Here is a 27766-nt window from a genome sequence, read left to right on the forward strand (position 1 = left end):
AATGAACTTCACAAAAAGGACTCGTTCTTTTCCCTTCGTTTATGAATTTGAATTCTTCCTTCTTCAATTCAAAATGATCCATTAAAGTATAAATTATGATCTTGAGGGAAGAAGCTAAACAAAAAGGAAGGAAGAAAATTTTTTTTTTCTTTCTTTCTTTCCTCCGCGTGATGCCAGCGGTGGCACCGCCAAATCCGGCGGTTGCACCGACTGACGCTCGGGCGCCAGGCGGTGACACCGACCAGTTTGGCGGTGACACCGACCGAGTCACCCTTTTAACCCGAGGGGTTAGGGCAGGCGGTGACACCGCCCCCAACCCGAAGAAAGACCTCTCAAAACCCTCTCCCATTCCCTCTAAACCTCATTCTAATTCTTAGAAACATTGGAGAAGGATTCTTGGTGGTCCAAGCTTTCCATCTCTTAACATAATCTCCACGAGGTAACACTTGAAATCCCTCTTTTCTTTTCTCTTTCTCTTGCTTATTTTTCACAATTTCATCATCATGTTGTCTAGAAAATGGCTCCTAAGAGATCAAAAGGAATAAGGATTGAAGGAGATTCATATAACCATGACCTTTTTAGATCAAAAGAGGTAGCCCTTAGCTTTCCAAAATTTGAAACACGATGTGTCCATAAGGGAAAATACGTTGATTTGGATGAACTAGAGGACTTAGAACCCATTGGTGGTTTGCACACCTAGAAGCTCTATCTCTACTACAAATAGATGAACCAATCTATCCACGGTTAGTGAGATTGTTCTATGCCAACCTATATGAAGACAATGATAGCCTAAGCACTTACATTCTAGGAACACCCATTAGAATATTTGACAGCACCATTTGTGAGCTAATTGGCATAACTGAAAAAGATAGGGGATGTTATTTTAAAGGTAAATGGGACGTCAAAAAAATAGGAGCAACCTATTCCGAAGCCGTGAAAACAATTTTTGCAAATCCAAACCTTGACTTCCTACCCAAGAGCTGTGAACACTTAATGTCTTTCAACTCTAAAATTCTTCATCACATTATCACAAGCATCATATTCCCCAAACAATTTCATCTTGACGAAGTAAGTCAAATAGAGATAGGAACCATGTATTGGATTATGACCGGTCAGCATAATTGTTTTGGGTACTTGATTCACCAACACATGCAGGAAATTATGACTAAAGATACTATATTACCATATGGGAGGTTAATCACTAGAATTCTTCATGCCTATGACATTTGCATTCCACCCGATGAAGAATCTATTCAAAATGATCGATATAACATAATAAATAAAAATCTGCTGAAAAAACTTAGGTGCACTTTTAGCAATGGCATATGGGTTAGGCAGCCTAGAAGGACGGATCCAATTCCTACACCAATAGAACAACCCGAAACACCAATTCTTATGGGAAATGAATCTCCTCCTCCTAGTCCCTTTGGAGCAGCACCTTCAGCTCCTGTTTCCTCCACTGAAGATATCATTATGGCGGAGCTATCTCAGGTCAAATCACAGCAAGAACAAATTCAGAATCAACAAGTTGAAATTTTGAAGACACTACGACAGATGAATGAAAAAATAGATATCATGTATCAGCACTGTGGATTACCTCCTAAGGATTAAATTGATGTATCTTTTTATTCTGTTCTGTTTGCTTTTAAAAACAAGTTCATGTTTGTCATCGATTGTACGATAACTGATCTTTCCTTTAGATAACTACTGTCTTAATCTGCATAGATGATGATGTCTTTTGGATAAACTATTTCTGGCAAATTTGAATGATGAAATTTGATAAATGCTAAACCTTTTTCTATGATCATCAATTAGCTGGCTTGTCCCTTTTTGTTAATGACAAAGGGGGAGAAGTGATGACTTACACCAGAACGATAGCATGACTAATATGAATTACAAAAACTTGTGTGATATGAATGTCTTATATGACTTGCAAATCCTTGAAAATATCACAAGATTGATATCATGAAATTTATATTGAAAATCTTTATCTTCTGTCGTAGCAAAATTCGTCCCGTATCATTTAACTTATGATTTTCATCGAAGTTTCATACTTACTATTGTTTAATGAGGATAACGATAAAGTTCTACAATTAGAACTTATCGGGTTATGCTTGAATCCAATGGGATGGAATTCAAGTGTTTTTTTTTATCTTCTCATAATATGGCATATAGATAGGGGGAGTTATGTTTAACTCCGTCATCAATTGATTGTCATCATCAAAAAGGGGGAGATTGTTGAATCTCGGATTTTGATGATATAATCAATTGGTGGGTTAATTGATCTAATCCATATTATTGAGTTAAGTGTGCAGGATTAACTACGATAACCAGAAAACATAAAGCAAGGATACCGGAGTCGAGCTCGATGGACGTTTAAGAGACCGAAGAATCATCGGAGATGCTGCCGGAACCAACCAAGAAGAAATCGGGAACGTGTCACAAGTTCGCCGAAGAAATCGTCGGAGGCTCGCGGAGATCACCGAGAAGGCTCGGCTACTCGTTAAAGTCATCACAAATATTGGGAGCTTGCAAGGAGTCCGTCGGAAGAAGTTCGTCGGAAAGCTCGCCGGAACAAGACTCGACGTTCGCGGTTAAAAAAAAAAACTTGCTTAGGATGTTTTTTTTGTGTTATGTAGTTCACCTGTAATTAGGATTAGGATTAAAAGATAATCCTATATCCTGGTTAGGGGCCAACTGGGCCCAAAGTCAAATTTGGTTTGGGCTAAAATTAAGCCAAACCAATGAATCGGAAAGCCAAGCGGTGGCACCGCCTGGCTGGGCGGTGAAACCGCCCAGCACCCGAGCGCTGGCGGTGGCACCGCCTGGCTGGGTGGTGGAACCGCCAGCACCGGGAACCCTAAGAGAATTCAAATTTTGGAGCCCAAAATTTGAATCCTCTTGAGGCCTATAAATACCCCTTAAATCTCAGCTGAGGTTACAACTTTTGAAAAGCATTTTGATTGAAAGAAAAGTCTTAGAAAGTCTTAGCAAGTCTTGTTTTCAATTTGCTAGAGAGTTCTCCTCCTCCTTTCTTATTGAAAATTTGTAAGAGGTTGAGCTGCTTGTAAAAGGTTGTAAGAGGGGTATTTACCCTTCCATTTCAAGAGACTTGCTAGTGGAAGGTGGGAGCCTCATCGAAGAGGGGCCTCGCAAGTGGAGTAGGTCATTTGACCGAACCACTCTAAAAATCGGCGTAATCTCTGGTTTGCTTTTTATTATTGTCATTTACATTACTGCAAATCTTCTTACTGCTTTAGTTCCTTATTACTCTTGCTGCGCAACTTCAAGAATACGCCTTCAAGTTAAATTTCTCAAGTTTCGTTCTTAACGTACGAAAGATTTTGATTAAAATCGAAGTTTTAATCCGCTGCACTAATTCACCCCCCCCTCTTAGTGCCGCTCCGATCCTAACACCTACGAGACGAACGATCGTGATGCATGGAGATGCATCGAGATGCCAACAGAACCGATGAGGACAAGATGGACGATCATATGGTATAGAGATGTACTGTTGCACACATAGATCTTGATGTGAGTGATTAGGCCTACTAGCTCAAGCCTGATCATATTAGTCCATGATCATCTGGTGTGATTGCTCATGTGATATGTAATTGCTTATATACCTACTAGATATGTATATATATTTACATGCGATGTAGATATATATTAAATATGTATGTGTGTGACATGTCATATTAGGAGACCAAATTAAAATCCCCTCCCTTGATAATATTAAGTCGGTAAATGTGAGGCAATTAGATTGACCCACGTGGCCTTCCATCATTATAGGTAAGGATCGATTCTCGATGTAGGTTGAATTGGTCGAATCTCTCGACGCTCACCTATATCGCGATTTGCTATCTTGCCTATGGTATAGAGATGCCAATAGTGACCTAAGGACATGGTATGTTTGGTCGAGTCCCTTAAGGGTGTATCATCGAATCAGACTCATATTATAATGATAGTGTTAACTTAATTGGACATCATGGTTGGTCAAGTCCCTCGTGGCATACTTGATGTCAACTGCCTCACTGGTCCAAATTATACGGGTTGGCTCCGTAACTTGAGAATTGTTCTCACAACGGAGAAAATCGCGTACGTCCTTGATACAGTGATGCCAACGCCCGAGGAAGGGGCAAGCGAGGACGAGATCACTCGCTATGTGAAGTACATATATGACTCCACTCTTGCTCAGTATTGCCAGGCGGTGCAACCTCTCCAGTCAAGCGGTGCAACCGCCTGAGCTCTGTCTTCGAGCTCTGGCAGAGCGGTGCAACCGCCCCTGACAGAGAGGTGCAACCGCCTGGGCTTAGTCCTCGAGCTCTGCCAAGCGGTGCAACCTCTCCAGTCAGGAGGTGCAACCGCCTGATCCCGGAATTCCGGGATTTGATCGTTTTGAGCTCCAAATTTGAACTGGGTTGGGGCCTATAAATACCCACCCATTCAGCACTGAAAAGACATAGACCTACACCGAATTCTTAATCTTTTCTGTGATTCTAAGAGCTCAAATTTGTGTAAAGTCCAAAAGTTCTCCTCTTTCTGTTCTTCAAGTCTTGAGTTGTAAAGAGAGGAGAGAAAGGTTCTGTAAGGGTTGTCTCCTGAGCCCGTCAAAAGGAGTGAAACTGTAAAAGGGCAGTTGGCCTTCGCCTATTGAAGGAAGGCCTCTAGTTGACGTCGGTGACCTCGTCGGTGGAGGAAGCCAAAAGTGGAGTAGGTCAAGACTGACCGAACCACTCTAAATCTCTGGTTTGCTTTTATTTTGAGCACTTTATCATTACTGCAAACCTCCTACATAGTTACTGCTCTCTGCGCTTTTACGAACAAGTTTCTAAGTTCTGATCTTTCCGAATCTGCATTCAGACGTAAATCGGTGGTTTCATACGATCTTTACATTGTAGTTTACATTTATGTTTTGATTCTATTTATAACTACAAACTGTCTTCTGCGCTTTTACGAACGAGCTTCTTTGTAGTTTACGTTTACGTTTTGATTCCATTTATAACTGCAAACTGCCTTCTACGCTTTTACGAACGAGTGTCTAAGTTCATATCTTTCCGAATCTGAGTTTAGACGCAAACTGCGCTTAGACACAAACTGCGCTTAGACGCAAACTGCGCTTAGACGCAATCTAAGCTTAGACGCAAACTGCGCTTAGATGCAAACTGCGCTTAGACGTAATCTGCTTTTAGACGCAAACTACATTTAGACGCAAACTGCGTAAACTGCGCTTAGATGCAAATTGTGTTTAGACGTAAACCGCACTTAATCATAAGTAATCTTAGAATCGGCTTTTGCATCAAAATAGTTTTTATCGAACGAACGCAGCTTTCGTTTTTAATTGCTGAAAGATTTTCGCTGCACTAATTCACCCCCCCCCCCTCTTAGTGCTCTCGATCCTAACAATTGGTATCAGAGTGGGGTATTTCTCATTTCGGATTTACACCCGAGAGAAATGGCTCTTCAAGAGGGCTTTTCGGTCTTTCGTCCACCGTTCTTTAACGGATTGGACTACACTTATTGGAAAACTCGAATGAGAGTTTTCTTGATTTCTCTAAATCTGGATTTATGGAATATCGTTGAAAACGGTTTTCAACTTCCCTCTAAACCGATGAACGAATGGTCGGATTTAGAGAAGAAGTATTTTTCTTTAAACGCAAAGGCTATGAATGCCTTATTTTGCGCTTTGGACAAAAATGAGTTCAATCGGGTTTCTTTGTGCGAAACGGCTTTCGATATTTGGCGCACTCTTGAAATCACGCACGAGGGAACTAGTAGAGTCAAAGAGTCGGAAGTTAATATTTTACTGCATGATTTCGAGCTTTTTCGTATGAAACCAAGCGAAACCGTTGTTGACATGTACACCCGTTTTACGGATGTCGTCAATGGTTTAAAATCACTTGGTAAAAGCTTTTCGGATTTTGAACTCGTTAACAAAGTTTTGCGCTCACTTTCTAAAACTTGGGATTCAAAAGTAACTGCTATTCAAGAATCGAAAAACTTGAACCAATTTCCACTTGAAGAACTAATTGGTTCATTGATCACATATAAAATGACGTGCAATGCACGTGAAGAACTTGAGAACCACCTTCCAAAGAACAGGAAGGATTTGGGATATAGAACATTTGAACACCACTCGAGCATAAGCTCAAGTGATGGTGAACTTAAACTACAAATGAAACAAAAATTAAAAAGTAAAAAGAACGGAACTACTTGCTTTGAACGCAAGAAGAAGAACAAAAATTGAGATGAATCGAGCTCCTCCGAAGACGAGGAGAAAATCAACAAAGGCGAGGTGGCAAACTACGCCTTTACGCCTTTCGACGCTGAGGTAATCAAAATGCCTTTAATTTACTTTGAAATTACATGATGCTTAAAGCATTTTTCTTTTTTATTTAATTTTCTTGAAAATTACATGTTTAATAATTTTATAATGAAAATACAAACAATTAGGAATCATGCTTATCATTCTAGTAATTTTGAAAATAATCATGAAAATTGCATGTTTATGATAAACAAAATGATTTTGATTAAAAATACCTTATGAAATCATGCTATATGTGGTTGAGAAGTAATAATATATATCATGTTGATTTTCATTGTTATTTCTCGATTTTGAGTATATGAAATCATGTTTAATTTAAAGTTATCATTAATGAGTATATATTTTTGAAATTATGTATGATGATTCTTGATATTTATGGATTATCGATTTTCATGATAATAACAGTGGCTTTAAAAAAAAAAATGATGCATGTTTTCATAAATGAAAAGGCATGCTAACATGAAATCGACCACTTAAAATGAAACACTTAAAAAGGGGGAAAATATATTATCAATGAAATCATGAATCTATTTATGTTATAAATTTTGTGAGCCATAAAAATGATTTTGATGATTTAAATTTGAAATGAGTTTTATCAAAATCATGATCTTGATTTATCAAATTGAATGAATTAAAAAGGAATGATGATTTTTCTCTTGAATGATTGTGACTTGTATTCCTTGTATTCATGATATGATTTTTATGCAATTCTTTATACTCATGAAATATTTATCTCATCACCCAATTATTTCTTTTCAATATTCCTCAAGTGATGATATGAATGCATGAGATATTCATGAATTTATATTGATGTATGCAAATGAGAAGTTTCGATCATGCATGGTAGGATGCAATGTGACAAATTAATACCATGATGATTTGAAATATTTATGATTTGGAATGATGCATATGCTTTTTATTATGATAATGTATGATGTGTATCATGAATGTTTAAAAAAAAAAAAATTAAATAAATAAATGTTTATATCATGTTAGATGGTTTTACATATTATGCATGATAAGCTATAATGATGAGTGAAACAATGATTGAAATAATATGAATGATGATTTGGAATCATGCATATAATAATGAGTTTATATGTTTTGAAAATGTGCATGTTTTAATTTGAAAATATAATGATGCACAAATGAGATTGATACTAACCTTTGTCATGATTTAAAAGTTGATATAAAGGGTTTTTCCCTTCCTTTTGACAATGACAAAAGGGGAGATAGCTAGCTTGCACAATTCAAGAAGAAAGCAAAAATTACACTTCTCTAAAGAGAAGAAATTACTATCTTGAACATCACCAAGAAGTGCTATCTTGCAAATCTCAAGACACACAAATGCAATCATGCAAAATTTGTAATTTTGCACATCATTAAAATTTATGATGCTTTGGTGATTATGCATGTTCTAAAATGTTATAAAATTCACTAGCTTGCATGATGTAGAACTTAGCTATATTGAACATCACCAAGGAATGCTATCTTGCCAATCTCAAGAAGCAAAAAGTTAACTTGCACATCTAGTAAATCTTATATTTCAAGAAGCAAGAGTTGCTTTCTTGAACATCTCAAAATTGCTAGCTTGCGGGCCTTAAAATGTAGAAATTTTTTGCTAGCTTGTATATGGTAAACTTGCTATCATACTACCATGATGATGAGCATACCTTATCTTCATGATTATATTTGAAAAACTATGACAAAAATATGTCCGAATGATTAAACGAGTTAAAATTTTTTTTCGGACTTTTTTGATTGAATGATCAAATCACTTGATTGCAATAATGATTTTACACAATTACTTGCCATGATTACAAGTTGGAAATTATGTGCTTGAATACAAAAATTTCCATGATAATAAGCATGTTTTACCTTCATGATTGTAATTGAATATCTCTAGTAAAACCGTGTCCGAATGTATGAAAGTGTCAAATTTCATTTTCGGATTTTCTTGATCCTAACAATTGGATTTTCTTGATACATTATCCTCTTCCGAACTTAACAAGCATATGTCATATCAAGTTTAATTCACATCATTGATTTTTGACATATGGAATCATCTAGCAAATGCACTTATCATGTGAAAAATATTTTTCGAGAAACATATTTGATGATTCCCTCTTATAAAAGGAAGATATACAAGGATTTGACTCACTTACATATCTTAATCCTTGCAAAAATGAAGTGTGCTTTAACATCTTATCGATTTGAACTTCACATATGACTTTCCTCCTTCATGTAAAAAGATAACAAATAAAAAGGAAGAAGCAATAAAAGCTATCTCTATATCATGTTTTCCTCGAGATGTTTGCATAATTGGTATCCTATCACTCACTGTTGGAAAATGACATGAACCAACTTATGGCATCGCACTTATATTTAAAATTTGCTTATATCGTTCTCCTTGTTGTTGATGACAAAGGGGGAGAAATATATAAATTGATACTATGAGTGCCATATTTGAAGAATATGAATAGATGTCATGAATGCCATATTATGATGAGATATCAAAAGCAGCATTCATATGAATAAGTGCTATGAATGTCATATCATGTTAAGATATCAAGAACTTGAATCGCAATTTTATATATTGATATCTTACCATTTAATAATAGCAAACTTGCATGATGGTAACAATAGATATTATGTTTTTCATGCAATGAGTTAAACTTACATCACAAACACTTGATTGTGGTACTTCTCCTTTTTGTTGATGACAAAGGGGGAGAAGTATGTTGATGACATGACATGTTGCTTGGATTTTTGAATCCAAGAGTTTCTATCAATATGGCATATTGATAGGGGGAGTTTGTTTAAACTTCGGGAGTTAAGGTTAACTCCGTCATCAAGTGGTTGTCATCATCAAAAAGGGGAAGATTGTTGAATCTCGTATTTTGATGATGAAACTACTTGATATATGTTTATGATTTAATTTGCGTTTTGAGTGATGCAGGATGCCTCGATCAGGATGAGACAATTAAAGCAAGAAAATCATGTTGTGCCGGAGGAACATGTCAGAAGATTGGACGTCAGGCCGGTGGATCGGTCGACGTATCGACAGAAGGCTTCGGGCCGTGGACTCGGGCTTCGGGCCGTGGACTCGGGCATCGGGCCAAGAAGAGCGGGTATTGTGCCAAGGATATCGGAGTTGCGGAGTCAACAGGCCGATTGGGCAATAGGCTGCAGGAAAGGATGATGCGCCGAAGAATCGGACGAAGCGTCGAGGGACCAATGACATGCCGGACAACTTGGTTAATTGCTTAGGATTAATTGTCTCGATCGAAGTTTTTGCTTTAAGTGTGCAGGATTAACTACGATGAAAGTAAGACATGCAGTAGGAGTTGCGCCGGAGTCATGACAATGATCACGTTGGGAGTTCGAGAGCTCGACGGAAGTTCGGACAGTCATCGGAGGTTCTGCGGGAACAAATCCGAGAAGTCCAAAAGCTTGCCAAAGGAGCTCATCGGAACTTGCCAAGTGGATCGTCGCAGTCCAGGAGTTTGTCGGAAGTCCGCAGGAGCATCACCGAGGGTTCATCGGATGATCGACGGAAGTTCGCCGGAAACTCGCCGGAAGAAGCGAGTGACGCACCGAAGCAAGCTGCAGAATATGTCTTAGGAAATAATCGTAGTTAGCACTTTGATTAAGTTAGAAATGGGAGGTGATCCCATTAGCTTAATCTTGGGGCAATTGGGCCCCTGAAGAACTCAAATTGGGTCGAATGGTTCAACCCATTCGGACCCAGGTTGCTGTGGGAGGTGCAACCACCCAGGCAGGGAGGTAGCACCGCCCAGGCTATGTCTCCTAGCGAGACTGGGCAGTGCAACCACCCCAGCCAAGAGGTGCAACCGCCCAGGGCTCAGTCTCCGAGCGAAATTGGGCGGTGCAACCTCCTCTATCAGGAGGTAGCACCGCCAGAGCTCAAGTTTCGAGCTCTGCCAAGCGATGCAACCTCTCCAGTCAGGCGGTGCAACCGCCTGATCTCGGTCTTTGAGCTTTGGCAGAGCGGTGCAACCGCCCCTAACAGAGAGGTACAACCGCCTGGGCTCAGTCCTCGAGCTCTGCCAGGCGGTGCAACCTCTCCAGTCAGGAGGTGCAACCGCCTGATCCCGGAATTCCGGGATTTGATCGTTTTGAGCTCCAAATTTGAACTGGGTTGGGGCCTATAAATACCCCATCCATTCAGCACTGAAAAGACATAGACCTACACCGAATTCTTGATCTTTTCTGTAATTCTAAGAGCTCAAATTTGTGTAAAGTCCAAAAGTTCTCCTCTTTCTGTTCTTCAAGTCTTGAGTTGTAAAGAGAGGAGAGAAAGGTTCTGTAAGGGTTGTCTCCTGAGCCCGTCAAAAGGAGTGAAACTGTAAAAGGGCAGTTGGCCTTCGCCTATTGAAGGAAGGCCTCTAGTTGACGTCAGTGACCTCGTCGGTGGAGGAAGCCAAAAGTGGAGTAGGTCAAGACTGACCGAACCACTCTAAATCTCTGGTTTGCTTTTATTTTGAGCACTTTATCATTACTGCAAACCTCCTACATAGTTACTGCTCTCTGCACTTTTACGAACAAGTTTCTAAGTTCTGATCTTTTCGAATCTGCATTCAGACGTAAATCGGTGGTTTCATACGATCTTTACATTGCAGTTTACATTTATGTTTTGATTCTATTTATAACTGCAAACTGTCTTCTGCGCTTTTACGAATGAGCTTCTTTGCAGTTTACGTTTACGTTTTGATTCCATTTATAACTGCAAACTACCTTCTGCACTTTTACGAACGAGTGTCTAAGTTCAGATCTTTCCAAATCTGAGTTTAGACGCAAACTGCGCTTAGACGCAATCTGCGCTTAGACGCAAACTGCGCTTAGACGCAAACTGCGCTTAGATGCAAACTGCGCTTAGACGCAATCTGCTTTTAGATGCAAACTACATTTAGACGCAAACTGCATTTAGACGCAAACTGCGTAAACTGCGCTTAGACGCAAACTGTGTTTAGACGTAAACTGCACTTAATCATAAGTAATCTTAGAATCGGCTTTTGCATCAAAATAGTTTTTATCGAACGAACGCAGCTTTCGTTTTTAATTGCTGAAAGATTTCCGCTGCACTAATTCACCCCCCCCCCCCTCTTAGTGCTCTCGATCCTAACAAATGGTACCACCCAGACTGGGTGGTGGTATCGATGGCAGTTAATGCTACCAATGGTGGTAATGCCCCTATCAGGCGGTGGTATCGCCCAGTGGCAGGCGATAGTACCGCTCAGTAATGGCGGTGGTACCGCTAGTACCCCAAAATCCGAGGATGTGATACTTTTAGGCTCCAATTGTAAAGCCAATGGGGCCTATAAATACCTCACCCTTTTCTGCATAAAAGGGTACGAAAGTATTGGCATAATCTTGAGTCTTTGAAGTGTTAAAAGTGTTGTAAAAGTGCTAGAGTACTCCTCCCTTTCTAAGTTTTGAGATCATTCAAGAGAGGTGTGAGACTTGTAAGGGTTATCTCCTAAACCCGTGAAAAGGAGAAAGCACTGTAAAAGGTGGTTGGTATTTGCTTATTGAAGGAAGGCCATTAGTGGACGCCGGTGACCTCAACGGAGGAGAAATCCGAAAGTGGATGTAGGTCACAACGACCGAACCACTCTAAATTCTGGTTTGCATTTCGTCTTAAGCAATTTACCGTTCTTACAAGCTACTTTACCTTCTTACTGCTTTCTCTATGCACTCATATACTTTCAAGTTAAAATCTTTATGAAATGATTTTCATCGGAATCGTTTTTTATCGAAACAAGGACTTTTGAAAGGGGTAATTTTTTCGCTGTACTAATTCACCCCCCCTCTTAGTGCTGCTCTTGATCCTAACATATACCATATGATATATGGAAAGAAAAGAAGCCCGATCTTAAAATAGTTAAGATTTGGGTTGTCTTGCCCACGTTAAAAGACACAACCCCGATAAGTTAGAATCGAGGACGGAGCGGTGCAAGTTCATGGGATACCCCAAGGAAACTTATAGGTATTATTTCTATTATCCCGATGACCAAAAGGTCTTTGTAGCCAAGAGAGTGGTGTTCCTTGAGAAGGAACATATTCTTGGCGGAGATAGTGGTAGCTTGATAGCGTTGAGTAAGGTTGGAGAACCTAGCTCAAGCACCACTCCACATCCAAAGCCTATTCAAGTACCTAGCGCACAAGTTTTGACTTTACGTAGGTCCGATAGAGTATCACATCCTCCTGAGAAATATGTGGGACATATTGGAGGAGAGGATGTTGAGGATATTGATCCTCAGACCTACGAGGAGGCTATTATGAGTATAGACTCTGGGAAGTGACGAGAAGCCATGAATTCTGAGATGGATTTCATGTATTCCAATAAGGTTTAGAACCTAGTTGATGCACCCGAGGGTATTATACCCATCGATTGCAAGTGGATCTTCAAGAAGAAGATCGGAGTAGATAGAAAGGTAGAGGAACATGTTAGAAGAACATGTTAGAAGATTGGACGTTGAGCCGGTGGATCGGTCGACGTATCGACAGAAGGCTTCGGGCCGTAGATTCGGCCATCGGGCCAAGAAGAGTGGATATTATGCCAAGGATATCGGAGTTACGAAGTCAACTGGCCAATTGGGCAATAGGCCACAGGAGAGGACGATGCGCCAAAGAATCGGACGAAGCGTCGAGGGACCAATGACATGCCGGACAACTTGATTAATGCTTAGTATTAATTGTCTAGATCGAAGTTTGTTTTACATGTGTAGGATTAACTACGATAGAAGTAAGACATGCAGCATGAGTTACGCCGGAGTCAAGACCATGATCACGTTGGGAGTTCGAGAGTTCGACGGAAGTCCGGATAGTCGTTGGAGGTTCTGTGGGAACAAATCCGAGAAGTCCAGGAGCTTGCCAAAGAAGCTCATCGGAACTGGCCAAGTAGATCATTGCAAGTCCAGGAGTTTGCCGGAAGTCCGCCAGAGCATCGCCGAATGTTTGTCGGATGTTCGCCGGAAGTTTGCCGGAAGCTCATCGGAAGAAGCAATTGACGCATCGGAGCAAGTTGCAGTAAATGTCTTAAGAAATATCGTAGTTAGCATATAGATTAAGTTAAGAATAAGAGGTGATCCCATTAACTTAATTTGGGGGCAATTGGGCCCTTAACAGACCCAAATTGAGCCGAATGGATCAGCCCATTCGGACCCAAAATTCCTGTCAGGCGGTGGCACTACCCAGGAGCTCAGTCTCCCAGGAAAGCTAGGTGGTGCAACCACCCAGGTCAAGTGGTAGTACCGCTTGGGCTTAGTCTCCGAGCGAGACTAGGCGGTAGTACCGCCCCTATCAGACGATGGTACCGCCTGAGCTAGGTCTCCAAGAGGGTACCACCCAATTATGGTGGAAGTACCATCAGGACCCCGGAAATCCGGGATATGACATATTTGAGCTCCAAATTCAAATCAGTTGGGGCCTATATAAACCCCACCCTTTCCTACATGAAAGGGCAACCAAAAGGAACCGAAAGCTTGATCTTACTCTGTGATTTTAGAGCTAAAAAATGTTGTAAAGGCCAAAAGTTCTCCTCCCTCTTTTCTTCCAAGTTTTGATCATTCAAGAGAGGAGTGAAAATTCTGTAAGGGTTGTCTCCTAAACCCATCAAAAGGAGTGAAACTGTAAAAGGGTGGTTGGCCTTCGCCTATTGAAGGAAGGCCTCTAGTAGACGCTGGTGACCTCGTCGGAGGAGGAAGCCAAAAGTGGATGTAGGTTAAGATTGACCGAACCACTCTAAAATTGTGGTGCTCTCTGGTTTGCATTTCTTCTTGCTGCTTACCTTACTGTAAACCTCCATATGTGCTTTACTTCCTTATTACTTTTACTGCACTCCTTTATGAACTCTCTTTCAAGTTAAGTTTCCGAAAACGGTTTTTCGCTGCACTAATTCACCAAACCCCCCCCCGCCCCTCTTAGTGCTTTTGATCCTAACAAACCCGAGGACCAAAAAGTCTTTGTAGCCAAGAGGGCAGTGATCCTTGAGAAGGAACACATTCTTGGTAGAGATAGTGGGAGCATGATAAAGTTAAGGTTGAAGATCCTAGCTCAATTATCATTACGCAGCTCGAATCTATTCAAGTACCTAGCACACAAGTTCTAACTTTATGTATGTCTGATAGAGTACCCCATCCTCCTAAAAGATATGTGGGATATATCAAAGGAGAGGATGTTGATGATATTGATTCTTAGGCCTACGATGAGGCTATTACGAGTATAGACTTCGGAAAGTGGCAAGAAGCCATAAATTCTGAGATAGATTCCATATACTCCAATAATGTTTAGAACTTAATTGATGTTCAAAAAGAAGATCAGAGTAGATGAAAAAGTAGAGATCTATAAAGCAAGGCTAGTGACTAAGGGGCATCGTTAAAGGTAAGGTGTTGATTATGACGAAACTTTCTCACCCGTAACTATGCTAAAATATATCTGAATTTTATTGGCTATTGCAACACACTATGATTATAAGATCTGGTAAATGGATGTAAAAATCATATTACTCAACGGCAACCTCGAGGAGGAGGTGTATATGATACATCATAAGAAATTCGTGTCCAAATAAAGTCTAGATAAGATGTACAAATTACTTAGGTCCATCTATAGACTAAAGCAAGCTTCCTGAAGTTAGAACATAAGATTTGATGAGGTGATCAGATCTTATGACTTTGTTAAGAATGAAGATGTGTCTTGTGTATACAGGAAGGTAAGTTGGAGGGCTATCACCTTTTTAGTATTGTATGTGGATGACATCCTGATCATTAGAAATGATATATGAATGTTCTCTACAATAAAAACTTGGCTATCTAGATATTTCACCATGAAAGACTTAGGGGAAGCATCCTATATCTTGGGGATTTATATCTATAGAGATAAATCCAAGAGGATGCTTGGCTTATCCCAATCCAGGTATATAGACACCATTGTCAAAAGGTTTGGTATAAAAAATTCCAATAGATGTCTTATATCGATGAGACATGAGATATCGCTTTCTAGGAGTATGTTCCTAAAGACTCCTGAAGAAAGGGCAGACATAGATAGGATATCTTATGTCTCAATAATAGGGTTTATCATGTATGTTATGCTATGTATTAGGCTTGATATAACATATGCTCTGAGTGTCACGAGCAAATATCAAGCAGATCTAGGCTTGGAGCACTAGAAAGAAATAAAGTGTATCCTTAAGTATTGAGAAGGACTAAGGATCTTTTATTGGTATATAAAGAAAGTGGCCTTAGGGAGGGTTACACGGACTCGAGTTTTCACTCCGATGCCGATGATAGCAAGTCTAATTCAGGGTATATGTTCACCCTAAATGGAGGAGCAGTATGCTGGAAGAGTTCCAAGCAAGATACTATTATTGACTCGACCATAGAGGCAGAGTACATTACTGTGGCAAAAACAACAAAGGAGGGAGTCTGGATAAAGAAGTTCATCATAGATCTAGGAGTCGTGCTAGGTAGAGATGAGTTGATTCACTTATATTGCGATAACTACGAGGCAATTGCTCAAGCGAGAGAACTCAGTTCTCATCAGAAGTATTTTGAGGAGGTTTCAACTTATTAAAGAGATTGTGACCCGAGGATATGTAGCAGTAGAAAGAGTTCTATCCAAAGATAACATTGTAGAATCACTAATAAACCCATTGTCTTAAATTATCTTTGAGTGTCACAAGCGTCTGATGGGGATCAAACACATAGTGATTAGCTTTAGGTCAAGTGGAAGATTACTAGTCATAAGTGCCCTACAAGCCAATCACGTGAGTGATGACACATATGATATGATACGTACTCTTTTTACTTATTATTTATTTAATATTTTTCTCACTTTATATTGTATATTGCATGTATTATGATGTTAATGGATTTGTCTAATAAAAATCATATCATTATGAGATCACGATAATGAAACTGATTCACCTTTAAACATAGACTCTAAATAATCCCAATTATAGGTCATTTGAGAAGGACATCGAGATAACCAGATAGACTAGTATACTATATACTGGTCCGAGGTGGCTAGTCTCATAATTGTTCATGTGGGGACACTAGGGATATCGCATAGGTGCTCATTAGAGAATGAATTCATTAATTGATCCGCTCGTAAAATGCTGGATGATTGATGATACCTCATTGTCAAACAATAATTCCATCATCCTATTAGTGTATCTGATTATTAGATTTGAGACACCAAAGATGTCTTGTATTAGTACTACACTCTTTGATACCGAACTTATAGTAGACCTGAAAGTTTCATATCTAGCATAGCTAGTCATCAGGAGTCACAGCCAACCTTACGAGGGCTATCGAGTGTCGATAGAGGATCATCCTCTCTTAGTGTCATGAGAGGAATATCTTATATATTCTTGCTCAAACAAATCCCTAGCTAGGGTCATTCAGATTGAGAGAGAAAGAGTTATTCAAGAGAATCTGATTAGAGCGAAAGTCAAGTAAAAACCGTATAGTCTTGACAATACTATGCCCGGAATATGGTTTTTAAGATATTAAATGGATGAGGGACTATAGATACATGGTAATTGAGGACAGATAGGTCCAATAGATTGAATTCCCCCATATCGTTTGGGAACTATACGTAGTAACCTAGTACGTCCGTAATTGATAAGTCGAGTGAATTATTATTGAGATAATAATTCACTAAGCCAAAAGGAGTTCTGATATGTATGGCTAATGGCCAACTCGGTATTGGGCCTAAAGGGTCATACACATATGATAAGTGTTACGATGAGTAAAGGTTCGGATATGAGATATCCGTCGAAGCCTCTATCTTATTAGATATTCAATAAGCTTCTGAATTATTGGATTATACAAATAAAATTTAATAAATATTAATAAAAAATTATTTGATAGAAACTCAAAAACTTACCTCCTTTAATATGATCTATAGCTTTGTTTCCGAGTGGTACTTGCCATGTCCCACTCTCACCACAGCAAACTAAGTTTGTCTATCCATTGTGACTCTTATGTCAAGCTGTACGTATCTCTAATACCATTGATAAAAGTTAATGTACGTAAGTATTTCAGATAAGTGATTCGTGATTAATGGTATGATTCACTATTGTTATAGAATAGTGTAGCGAAAGGCTTAGTAAAAAAGAAGGGTATATAATAGTATGGAGTCATTACCATGCTAGAGATTGATCGTCACATCATCATTGTTTAAAACCATTAGCATGAATGACTGAAAACCAAATAAATAGTAATACAATTAGGATAACATCATCATAGAGTATCACGAGAGATCTGACTATGACTATAAAAAGTATGCATGAATACGATTAGAAGTGAAAAAAATTATAATACTATCCTGATAAAGTGTTATACTGTATTATCTTTCATTAATTTAGATTAAACATTTCAAATTAATATTTTATACTTATAAATTATTATTGTTGGGATTGACAGTTTGAAATTATTGAATCATGTTAAATCTCTTCAATTTTTTTTTTTTTTTAATATCCTCTCCCCCCCCCCCCCCCCCCCCCCCCCCCCCCCCCCCCCCACATCAATTATTTGTTCAATTATTGCATTTGGTTGGATGGTGACACCACCACCGGCAAAGCTCCCATCTCCGTACCACCGTACCATAGGATCCTCCAGCGGAGCCCACTTTCTCATCCTTCATTGGTCTTCTACATAATCAGATGACTTGGGCATTAATCATTCCAGCTTCAGCTAGCGGCACCCGTTATTTACACCGAGACATGCAGCCGGAAACACTCGTTTTATGTTCACATATTATATCCCGTGGGTGTACTTTCGTTACATTGTTTATCGTTTGAGAGCGTTGACTGCTGCTTGTATCTTTCTCCTGTTCTTTTCTCTGAAAAGTTTACCCGAGTAGGAAAGGGAGGACATGCTCGACGACTTCGCTGTGCTCCTCATGCTATGTCTTGTACTACGACAAGAAGACGGATCTGAGTTAATACAAGTCCTCCTCTTTCGTCGATACAACTCATGTGATTTCTAGTTTTACGACAAGAAGACGGATCTGAGTTAATACAAGTCCTCCTCTTTCGTCGATACAACTCATGTGATTTCTAGTTTTACGACAGGAAGACGGATCTGAGTTAATACAAGTCCTCTTTCGTCGATACAACTCATGTGATTTCTAGTTTTACAACAAGAAGATGTTTTGGAACTGGAACCAGCCCTCACTGAACCGATTGTTTTGGCTTCAGAATCGACGTTTTGATTTTTCAAAATCAGATTTGAACTGCTAATTTTTTTAATTACAAATAATTTAAAATATGATAAATTTATAATTTTATTTTTAAAATTTTAAAAATATATTTATAACTATAATGAGTGTAATAACATTAAAAAAAAGTTGATATAAAATAAAAAAATTATAAAATTTTTAATCACTTTCGATATTGGATATTTCGATTATCTCTTTAGTTGATATATTGAATCGAAAGTCATAATCTTCACGGATGATCTCTTAATTTTGTTTAAACATCTAGATTCGAACGTTGATGCATATTTGATCTTCAATTGCTTTGGGAACTGAGTTTTTTCTGTGTTGTATCCTCTCGTGTGGAATGCTTACTCGGACATAAAAGTTGTTAAAATTTCTCTTATAATCATCATAAAAATTAAAAATATACTTATATATATCGTGTTCATCATTCAAAAATAGAAAACTCTATACTTATAATAATGCTATCACCAAACTTACGAAAAGTTGTTAAATAAATATCAAGCTCAGGGTTTGAGCTTGATAATCCTCTTGGTTTTTTCTATTTTATATTAATAATTTATAATCTTTGCAAAGTTTCAAAGATGGTTTTTGTCTACTATAAAGTTTGTGACCAATTCTATAAGTTTGAAAGGTATTTATAAGTTTCTCAAAGGTTTTTTTTTTTAAATGCCCTTAAAACTAGGTGCTATTTAGCTATTGGAAGGGGCAATTTTATTTTATTTTTAGTTTTTATATTTTAATTGCGAAATGATTTGGATACACTTAAAATTGTGAAATAGTTTTTTATATGTTGGGAAGGACAAATTGATCATTTATCTCTCGAATTTCTAGGCCAACCCCATTTGAGCCATTGGACTGTTGGGCCGACCATTTGAGCCCTAATGGTTTGGTCAAGCCCAACATTGATTGACCCTTTTTTTTTTTTTTTTTCTTTAAACTGTGAAACCGATGAATTCGATTTCCAAAACTTCGGGACTGCTGACTCCAATTTGTCAAACTTAGAAATCACAACTAAACTGTCCGAGACACCGATTCTAGTTCGATTTGAAACCGATGAACGGATTGGATTCCGGTTCAAACCAAACTGCCAATCGTGATCATACATACACACCTAAGCGGATCTGATGGAGGTGCAGAATTGGACAGCTGCTGGAGTCAGTGTTAGCATGAGCATTAGGCCCCATCAGTCAAAATCATCATCTTTCTTCAACCCGGTCTACTAACACCACTAGATTGATTTGAGATATTCATTACATTTTTTTATTAGCTACAGGATGTGGTATATAAAGATCTTCAATTGTATGTACAACCAATGAAATTATAGAATGGCTTTGATTCAAACACCATGATACTGATGATACCAATCGCCGTATGATGCTGATGATACCAATCATGATAGTGGGCATGGATATCCAGCCATTGCTTTCGTTGCGTCAGAATGCTTTGTGCTTGAATAACCGGACGGACTTCCTTCGTGATTTGATACTAATTCTCTGAATGCAACTACGTTTGACCCCTTTGCTGCAAGACATAGCCTTTTCAGATCTCAGCCAATTCTTCAAGGCCTTTCTCAGTGTTCCTCATCACACAAGTGTCGAGTCTCAATTCACCGAAAAGATTGGTGGAATACACACATTATAGACAAATTGTTCATCTCTTGACAGACTATATAGATATCTGGTGACGTTTCATGACAAATCGTCTTTCTACATGGTGCTTTGTCTTTCTCCATTGATTCCATGATATCTGGTGACATTTCATGACAAATCGTCTTTCTACATGGTGCTTTGTCTTTCTCCATTGATTCCATGAATCAAATTCATGAAAGCTCAAGACAGCCGAATAAAAGAGTCAAAAAAGAAAATTGGTGTCAACTGATTTGTTTTCCAGCAAATGAAGAAAATAGTATCCAACATAATTATCTCCCGAAATCCATGGCACGATCCTAATCATGTAAGCGCACACCATCCTTCTTCAGATTATTCTCCGAGTGGCAAAAGCATTGATAAAACTGAGTCTGCATTATAAGTAGGATTAACAAGTCACTGGCAGAAATCCTGTAGGCTGAAGCAAGTTAATTAACCCGACATTAGAAACCGGGGAAGAAGAAGAGGGGACAAAAGGAGCCACAAATAAGCCCAAAGTAGTCACTAACTCACAATTCTGGCCATTAGAATGGACCAAGCTAAAGCCCTTTCGTCAAACATTTGTTTACATAAAAGGAGAAAAATAAACAGATGCAACTTTCATAGTCACTCGATTTCAAATCTTTATACAGAAACATAATAAGCACATCACACTAAATTTCCATTCGATATGAGAAAAATTAAACTAAAAAAAGAGTCGTTCATACAGTTATTCAAAGATAGTGAACCTTAAGAACGTTGGAACAAGGTATTTCCAATGATGTTTGGTGGGGAACTTTCACTTTCACTTGGTTCTCACAATCTCTGATCACCCTGTAATGTCATCAGCAGATAATTTGAGCAGTGAATTATAAGAACTTTCGAAAAAAAAGGGTTTACGGGCCTTTATAGTGGTCCACTCTGACCCCATCGCCGTTTTCTGGCAGGTCTTTGCTGCTTAACTTCATCTGTTACAGCTGCGACATCATGCTGCAACTTCAGACTCCTCTCTACTCGTTTTGGAGCAATTGGTTCTTTGAATCTCTCTAGACGTTTTTTCATTTTTGCCAGTGTCTCCAGTATGCGCTTGTTGTAGTATCCCCCACTGGTGTCACTATCTGTGGTGGATTCTATGGATTGTTTGTTTTTCTCCTCTAAATGAACCGACAAGATAGGTTTAACTGCCATGGGAATTTGATCCTTTGTTGATGAGCCAACCACTTGGTCATCAGGTTCTTCAATGAGCTGGCCCTCCTCGATTTCATCATCTTCATGATTTTGTGGGATTGATTTCTTGTCCTGGCATTTCTTCATGGTGTGGTCATCTGGGTTGTCTCTATCAAAGTCTCTAACTGCATCCAAACTAACTGCATGTTGATGACTTCTTTTGAGTTTTGAGATACATGAAGCAACCCCTTGCCGACAAGCCCTTTTTCTAGGCCTGGAACTCCTGGCCTTTTTATCTCCTTGATGTTGTGAGTTACTCTGCCTCCCAGTTTTACTTGTATCTAGATTGCCTTGTCTAAGGTGCTACAGCCAGTAAAGATCAACACTTCCATCAGAAAATGCCAATAAGTGACATTACTGGAATCTAATAGCTAAAGAATGTACGAGAAACATGAGCATTCTCTTAATTATCTCCAGTCTTAATCTAGACAGACAATTTGATGATAAATATCCAATGAAAAGCAAGTCCAAGGAGGTAAGAGATAGTCGCACTATTCTAGTTCAAGATCAATGCCACTAATATCTGACTATGAGGTATCAGTAGCCTCCATTGATCATTCATTTCCCATGTATCCATGAAGCTAAATCTACAGAGATATGGCTAAGCTTGTAATATCAAAAAATAAAATAAAACAGGTTACAAAGATCCAGCAAAATAAGCTCGATCAATCGCATGCAGAAAATAAAATGAACTGATGACGCACCTGAAAAAAAGAAAATATCTTATATGTTATGACAAAAATATCATCTTCTTAGGAGCATAAATAAAAGTCAAAAAATTGTGTCACTTCCCATAATGTTCCCCACCATTGAAAAAAAAAAAAAAGGCATATGCACATATACTAAGGATGAACTAAAATTTGTCTAATAGAGTCAAAAAGAGAACATCCAGAAAGAAATGAGCTCAGGCATCAGAAAATTGCACAGATGCTTTTAGGAGCCACCACATCTTTATTATGAGATGATTTAACCAAGCTAAGGTACTAGCTTTGGATAGATTAACTAACCAAATGACATTTATTTTTTTAATATTGAACACTCTTAATGATCAAAACTCAAAAGTCTGTTCATAAGAAATTCTATAAAATGTCTTATGGAAAAGAATTTTTTTAAATACACCTAATCATCTCTAAATCTTAGAATAGAAAGCAGATGCAAGACAAACAATTTCATCTGAAACACCATGACTGACATAGACTTTGTGCAACACAATCAATATCAAAGTATCTTAATACAAGCTAGCTAATCTACTCCATAATACATGACCATATATTCAGTAGCATCCTTTAACCTAGAATCATCAGTAAGTTTCTAATTGCAATACCAGGAATGTCCACTTAAGCACAATAAGTTTGAGACAACATGACAATCTAGAAGGCTTACAATACTGGATTCAAATCTTGACCATAGAGATGGGTTCAGTCCAGTTTTTACAGGTCCAATGGCTGACCTATACGAAAACCACCGGCAAGCGTGCTGCCTAGTACTTGTACTCCACCCTGTCTTTTCCTTCTAATTTTCATTTCTTATTCTCTTTTTCTTCCTATTATTCTGCTGCTATGTTCCTCCTACCTATCGCATCGCTGCCTCCTACCTATCACAGTTACTCTTCTACGTCCTCTTTTAGCACCTCTCTTTTCCTTTCTGCCAATCCAACCTATACTAAATATACTATGAGCTGGTACCACACCAATCTGATTGCCAAACAGATTCTTTCATTCATGGTTACAAATTTCCATTAAAACAGTTTTTTAATTTCCTAAGAAAAACTGCAGATTTTGTTGTGGCATGAGCAACTATATTTTGTAAATGGTCAATCTAACCCAAGCTACTCAAGTTTGTTCCATCATGCATGCTTCTGCAAGATCTTCCATTCATCTTTTACTAACAAGATTTTTCTTCAACACAAATAAGAAAACTATAAAATTCTGCTAGTTCACTAGTTTTCTCAATAAGTGACATTAAATAAAAATCTAAACAAAACTAACTAATGTGTAAGGAGAACTAAGATTGAAGTGATCAATAAGAACAAGGACATACAACAAGGAACATCCACAACTGTTTGCTAAATGTCTAGTGGAATTATTCTTATAGAGAATGAGTAGATAGAGACACTTGGAAGCAATAGAGCTATTTCTTGTTCATAATAGATTATGGGCAAAAACAAAGAAAACATACTTTGTCAATCACATGATATCACACATGAGCTGACATAGATATGTCTGGAAAACGAAAAAAAGAGCATACGAGATAAAGTATCGATAGTCTAAGAACTTGAAGTTGCATTAGAGAAGACTGACTAAGGCTTTCAATCTCAGTTTGCCATCAGATTTTTTGGAAGAATTATTGCATTTTAAGGAGAGTAGCATGTCCACAGAATTGGGTTTATATTCTAGAAAATCTAAAACTTAGGAAGAATTTCGGGCACTTGCCACTGTTGGACAGGCTAGAAAAAAGACAACATAATCTGACAGAATTTCTTTGTGTAGGAGTTCTGATCCCAGAGATAAATAAATCTTTCTCCCAGTTTGTTGATCTCATGAAACATGTATACAGTATCACTAGCATCAATGTCAAGTTTAATGGTGTATAAGATGACAATGTTGGATTGAGCATTTGAAATAACAATTTTTTTAATCTAGCTCCAGGAAATAATTAGAGTTTGTTGACTATTCAGAAATCAAACAGTAGAAAAGATGTCTGGAACAGTATGCAGAACAGAGATGGCAACTTTAGATCCAGTGCCTGCATGGGAATTGGCCTCCTCCACGTGGGATTAGATTTAGCTCTTAATTTTGATAAAGAAAACTGGTCCATACTTGATTGCTACAGGCAAAAAAGACATCATCTTGCTACCTTCTCAATATCAAATATGTTTTATGGGTGACAAGCTTAAGAGGGTAATGACCACAAAGTACATATTATGAGATGAACTGCCATAATGCATAAGTGTATCATAGCAACAGCTACATCTTTTTTCACTTAGTATGCAATAATTCCTCCAAATTTTGCACTTGAACATGATAACTACGAAAATCAGAAATACATTAATATATTGGACAATCCACATAATCCAGGATGATTTTATTGAAATCCTTTAAATAGAATGACAGTATTGAACTTGATTGTACCTTCAGAGTTCATATAGAAAAAGAAATGAAAGAATTATAAAGATAAAGCAGGCATGAACGTTTTATCTGAATACCAGCCAGAGATTACAAGATGATGTCACACCACATTAAGCCATAAACTTCGAACCAGGGTTTGTCATATTTGTGCCAGTCCATAGTCAAACGGAATCGGACCCGGTCGGTGTTGACATATCAACACACCTTACACTAGGACATACCGTAGTACCAAGATGGTAGCCGACGGGTAGACAAGCGCCGAACAGGCTGACAAACTAATGGCTGTGAGCTGACGGGCTGATGATGGCAAGTGGACGGGCCAGCAGCGTGCAGTGGCAGGCGACATGAGGGAGGCAAGCACGAAAGGCAAGAGAAATCATGACAGTGAGGTGGCAAGGGGTAACCCTAATAAGAAAAACAAAAATAAACAAATTGGACTTCCTACTCGCTCCAAGCGATAAGCCAAGCAAGTATTAGACCTGAGTTGTCTGAAAAGAGGTGGTTTGCATCCCAGTTTATGACCAAATTGGCAAATACCGGCTGCAGTGTGCCAGTCCATACGGAATGACAAACCTTGCTTTAAACTACGTGTAATAAAGACTACTATTAGAGTTTGTATAGATAATAGAAAAAGAAAAAGATCAAAGACTGGGCTTTAGGTTTGTTTAACTTTAAATGATTTCAGAACTTCACCAGTTGAAGCCATTCATTGAAGGAAAGGCTTTTCTTGAAAATGCACTTCCTTTTAGCCAGTTTTGTCTACCAAGCATTGTAACTTCTACTTCAGGTGTAAGTCTACTTCTGGAAGGCCACTTTCATCAAAAGAAACAAGATAACAAATAAGAAAACTGTTTAGCATTATTCAGACAGCCAAAGAATATCAATATAAGCACTATTTAGCTGAAAGAAATCAATTTAAATGGGTGGTTCCAGGAGAGTTTTAGGAAAACCTAAAAAGACTTATCAGAAAAGATGAAAAAGGGATGATGGGCCTTTGTTTGAGTAGTCATATAGCCCTCAACAGAGGTTAACAGAGAGAAAAGAATCAATGTAGCCAACCTAGATAGTTCATAGTTACAGCTTTCTCTTGTATGATTCTCCAAAGATCAAGCAGTAACAAAGACTTCTTCCTAAGGAGAATGAAATGTCAAATGTATAAGTTACACAATGTGTATGAATGTAAAATTCCTATATCAGCCAAATTAAACAAATGATAGTCAAACCAGCTTGGGCTTAGGAAAGGAACACAAACCAACCTCTAACAATGGTTAATAGTGGCTCCTGCCTCAACATAATGTGACCACTGCAACATGGATGCCACTATTCTGACAACACACTGTATATTGGATGTCAGTAAGAAATTATCTGCTTAGTTCCATTAGCTAAAGTCATTATCAATTTTGTTTTCCCTGTAATCCCATCTAAAATGGGTAAATCAAACCACATTACTACCCATTAAAATGTCGATTTCTTGATTAATGATTTTGGCATGTCCATGCTGAGTTCCAGCATGTTTCATCCATGATGCAAGTTTCATTCAAGGCATGTTCTTAATACCAAAACTAGAATCCAGGATGATAACAATCTGGATTTTTAAAGTAGATTAATGGCATCCAGACAACAGAAAGAAGTCAGATCCAGTTACCTATTTCTAGAGCATGCACTCCTTTATGATCGAACTAAACTAGTGATTTAAAAAGCGTTAGGCGCCAAGGTCCCAAAGCGCCCGAGGCTCGAGCAAGCACTCTGAAATATTAAAATATAAAAAATATATAATACAATTGATAAAAAGAGATTAACAGTGCTAAAATCTAAATATGATCTATTATATGATAGCAGTAGTTAACAATCTACTGTTAACAATATTTAATCTACTATTAACAATAGTTAAGAGAGGAGAAAAGAGTCAACAGTGGAAAGTGAGGAAGGAGAGGGCGGGGTGATGGAGAAACTTTTAGAGGATGGCGGCGGTGGAGGAAGCTGCAAACGGCAGCAACAGCAACGGAGGAAGCTTCGAACAACAGCGATGTTGAGTCTTGATCGAAATCGTTTAGAGTCTAATTGAGTTGGTTTTGGGTCGTAACCATGCCAACTTGATTAGGAGTCTATTGGGCCTGAACCAGGGCTGAATTAGGCCTGTTGAAAGGTCAGTTCAGTAACCTATAGTTGGGCTGGGCGTTGGCACCGCCAAACTATCAAGCAGTGGTACCGCCCAGGCAGGTGGTGGTATTGCCAGAGCCCTGGTTCCCAAGCTTTGTCAAGCGGTAGTACCGCCCGGCACAAGCGATAGTACCACCAGTACCCCGAAAACTCGAGGATTTGAATTTTTGACTGCATTTTTGAAGTCATTTGGGGTCTATAAATTTCCCACTCATGCTTGCTTGATAAAGCAAGAAATGAGCAATAATTCTTGAGGATAAAAGTGTTGCAAACTCTCTTAAAAAAGTATTGAGTCTCTTCCTCCTTGAGTTTAGAAGATATATTGAGGTGTGAGATCTTTTGTAAAAGAGGGGTGTGAAGGTTCTCTCCTAAGCCCGTGAAAATGAGAAAGGTTGTAACAAGGGTAGTTGATCTTTGCCCGTTGAAAATAAAATCAGTAGTGAAAGCCAGTGGCATTGAAAAAAGAGGAATCAGGAGTGGACGTAGGTCTGGACGACCGAACCATTATAATCGGTTTGTATTTCTTCTCTTGTCTTGATTTACTATTACATACTGTTTTATTTACTAAGCAATCCTTACTCGTACTTTTTGTTAATCACATTTCCGATATGGATTTATCGATTGAACTTTCAAATCAAAATTTTATTTCAAAAGCACTAATTCAACCACACACACCCCCCCCCCCCCACCCTCCCCCTCCTCCTCCTTAGTGCGTTTACGATCCTAACAATTAATATCAGAGCTTGATTCTCTCAATTGGTTTAACACCCAAGAGAAATTAAATGGCTTCTTCTGACAATCAAGAGGGTCACTCTATCACTCATCCTCCTATGTTTAATGGGACGGACTATACGTATTGGAAAACACAAATGCAAATTTTCTTGCTTTCTATGAATTTTGATTTATAAAAAATTATTGAGTTTAATTTTCAAACATTCTCTAAACCAATGAATGAATGAAATGATCTTGAGAAGAAAACATTTTCTTTAAATGCTAAAGCTATGAACATTTTATTTTGTGCTTTAGACAAAAATAAGTTTAATCGTGTTTTT

At 38.3% G+C, this 27766-nt stretch overlaps 1 protein-coding gene across 3 annotated transcripts in view; it reads right to left on the reverse strand.

Moving 5' to 3' along the window:
• Window positions 1-20750: 20750 nt before the first annotated feature.
• The window catches only part of LOC135629403 (uncharacterized), a 41200-nt gene continuing 34184 nt past the window's right edge, over window positions 20751-27766 (reverse strand). For all 3 annotated transcript variants that reach the window (XM_065136711.1, XM_065136710.1, XM_065136712.1), the window contains one exon: window positions 20751-21729. In XM_065136711.1, the coding sequence (XP_064992783.1) occupies window positions 21106-21729 (624 nt within the window). In that variant the 3' untranslated portion in view covers window positions 20751-21105. The remainder of the gene's footprint in view (window positions 21730-27766) is intronic.

This window comes from Musa acuminata, chromosome BXJ3-1, assembly GCF_036884655.1.
Source record: "Musa acuminata AAA Group cultivar baxijiao chromosome BXJ3-1, Cavendish_Baxijiao_AAA, whole genome shotgun sequence".
Taxonomy (NCBI): Eukaryota; Viridiplantae; Streptophyta; class Magnoliopsida; order Zingiberales; family Musaceae; genus Musa; species Musa acuminata.